Source organism: Penaeus monodon, chromosome 39 (genome assembly GCF_015228065.2).
Source record: "Penaeus monodon isolate SGIC_2016 chromosome 39, NSTDA_Pmon_1, whole genome shotgun sequence".
NCBI lineage: Eukaryota > Metazoa > Arthropoda > Malacostraca > Decapoda > Penaeidae > Penaeus > Penaeus monodon.
The window spans coordinates 31,023,969-31,026,468 of NC_051424.1; the positions used below are offsets into that span (position 1 = coordinate 31,023,969).

The following is a 2,500-nucleotide window of genomic DNA, read 5'->3' on the forward strand; positions in this document are numbered from 1 at the left end:
GATCATTGATAAATAGGTAAATAGAGAGATAAATAGATGCGTGGCGGTGGTGCGGTGTGTGTGTGTGTGTGTGTATGTGTGTGTGTGTGTGCGCGCGCGCATGCATGCATAGACGGATAAATAGAAACATGTACACACACACACACACACACACACACACACACAAACACACACACACACACACACACACACACACACACAAACAAACACACACACACACCACACAACAGAGACTCAACCACAACACAGACAACCAAACAAACCATCCTCTAACACACTTCAACCCAAATAACACCAAAACAACAACAGCAAACAACAACAAACATCTACAACACCAAGACTAAACCCTCCCCCCCTCCTCTTATAGCTACGGCCGCGTGTATCCCCTCTTCCACGCCGTCGTCAGTTGCAAAAGGCAAGAATTTCGCGGAAGGAAAGACAAAGATGGCGGCCTGGTTCGTGTCCAATTGCTATTCTCACTCCAAGCGAGAGAGAATTGTGAAGGGCTTGCAGAAGTATATCAAGGTAGGGTTGCGTGTTGTTTTCGGCAAGTTTTATTAGAAGAAAAGAAAGGACAGAGAAAGAAAATGAATGGTTTGTGTGGAAGGTGTGGGTACTGACAGGACGCACACGCACACACACACACGCACATTATCTTTCTCTTAACTTAATTTGTTGATCTGTTTGAAGTATCATTGCATATAAGAATAATAAAAATTAATGATATTAATAATAATAATAATAATAATAATAATGATAATAATAATAATAATAATAATAATAATAATAATAATAATAATAATAATAATAATAATAATAATAATAATAATAATGATAATAATAATAATAATAATAATAATAGTAGTAATAATAATAATGTGTGGGTCCGTTCTCTTTAACCCACTGATCACGGATATTGTATTTATATGTACTGTCCACTCTATTTCTTTCTTTATTATTATTAATTATTATTATTATTACAAGGGGTCTTTTATTAGGCCTAATTTCCCAACTCCTTGCATGTTCGGGGGAAAAATATCATTCTAATGCTATAAAAATCGATACTGTTTTCATTATCGAAAGTAGGACTACAGAAATAAGGGAAAAAATCTTCCGGTAGGTGAGATAGGTAGGGCTAGTAATTGACTCCCCTTTGGCTAACCACCTGTGAAACCATCCATGTATAAACTCAATACACGAAAATTACTGTGGACTTGCTATTTATACCATATCACCGCAGCTCAGTAGGCTATCTTACTTGCAACTCGAAAATCTTTGTCCCTACATCCAATAACCCCACGATTCAGGCTCTCCTATACCAATCCCTCTAACATTTCGTATCCTAAGCGCTAATATAATACCAACAAACGATATGCAGAACTCACAAATCCTCGTAAACCCCATCAATACTTCCCATTTTTCCTTTTTTTTTTTTGCATCAACAAGGTGGACATTTACGGAAAATGTGGACCACTAGAATGTCCCCGTGCAAGTACTCGCCTGTGTTACCAGATGCTCGAGAAGAATTACAAGTTTTATCTTTCGTTTGAGAACTCTCTCTGCAAGGATTACGTGACAGAAAAGCTGTTCTCTGTTCTCAAGTAAGTTATATCACGTTCTTTGGATGAGTGAGTGAATACGAAATGAATGAAATAAATAACTGAGAGAAAAAAGGGTAGGTATGAAAATAATGTTTCAGTCTCCCTTTAGTACACACACACACACACAAACACACACACACACACACACACACACACACACACACACACGTGTGTATACACACGCACAGGGGAGTTATATAATCTTTTGTTATTTATATATTTGTTTATTGTTACTGTTATTTTATTTATATATTCATTTATTTTTGCTTAATTCACTACATTTCAGTTTTACGATATCTGCGTTGTATATTTATGGAAATCTTATAAGTAGAATATTAATACAAAACATTTATGTGTATATCCAGTGAAACAAAATAGGAAAGCTAGAAAAGACTGGGAGAGACAAATGGAATGATAATAATAGTGATAATGATAATGAAAGTAAGAAAGGTAGAAATACTGATGATGAAGATGGTAATAAAAGAGATTATGATAGTAATGATAATAAAAGTGACAAAGGTAGAAGGAATGGAGATGAAGATAATAATAATGCTTATAAGAATGTTGATGACAGAGAAAAACGAAAAACGAGAAATAAATATGTATAAATAAAAGATGGAACTGAAAAGGAACTTAAAATCAAACTTGAGGTTTAGGATTTAAGTTTAGATTAAAATAAAATTTGATTGCGTGAAAAATCACATCAAATCAAAATAAAAAATAATGGCCATCTAAATAGTCACGATAATAAGCATAATCAAAAAAAAAAAAGACAAATAAATAAAGTAATAACAACAACAATTCTACTTAAAAAGAAAAATCATTACCAGAAACTACCCTTCTCTAACCCTCTTTCTCCATTATAACAGATACAACGTTGTCCCTGTGGTATACGGTCT

The 2,500-nt window shown here is 34.2% G+C and overlaps 1 protein-coding gene across 2 annotated transcripts in view; it reads left to right on the forward strand.

The window, feature by feature from the left end:
• Positions 1-2,500, forward strand: part of LOC119597586 (alpha-(1,3)-fucosyltransferase C-like) — a 15,002-nt gene that overhangs the window by 11,464 nt on the left and 1,038 nt on the right. For both annotated transcript variants that reach the window (XR_005230847.1, XM_037947163.1), the window contains 3 exons: positions 368-525; positions 1,447-1,601; positions 2,471-2,500. The exon at positions 2,471-2,500 is cut by the window's right edge. Coding sequence is in view for 1 of the 2 variants with exons in the window: in XM_037947163.1 (XP_037803091.1) it covers positions 445-525; positions 1,447-1,601; positions 2,471-2,500 (266 nt within the window). In the remaining variant the exon portion in view is untranslated. The remainder of the gene's footprint in view (positions 1-367; positions 526-1,446; positions 1,602-2,470) is intronic.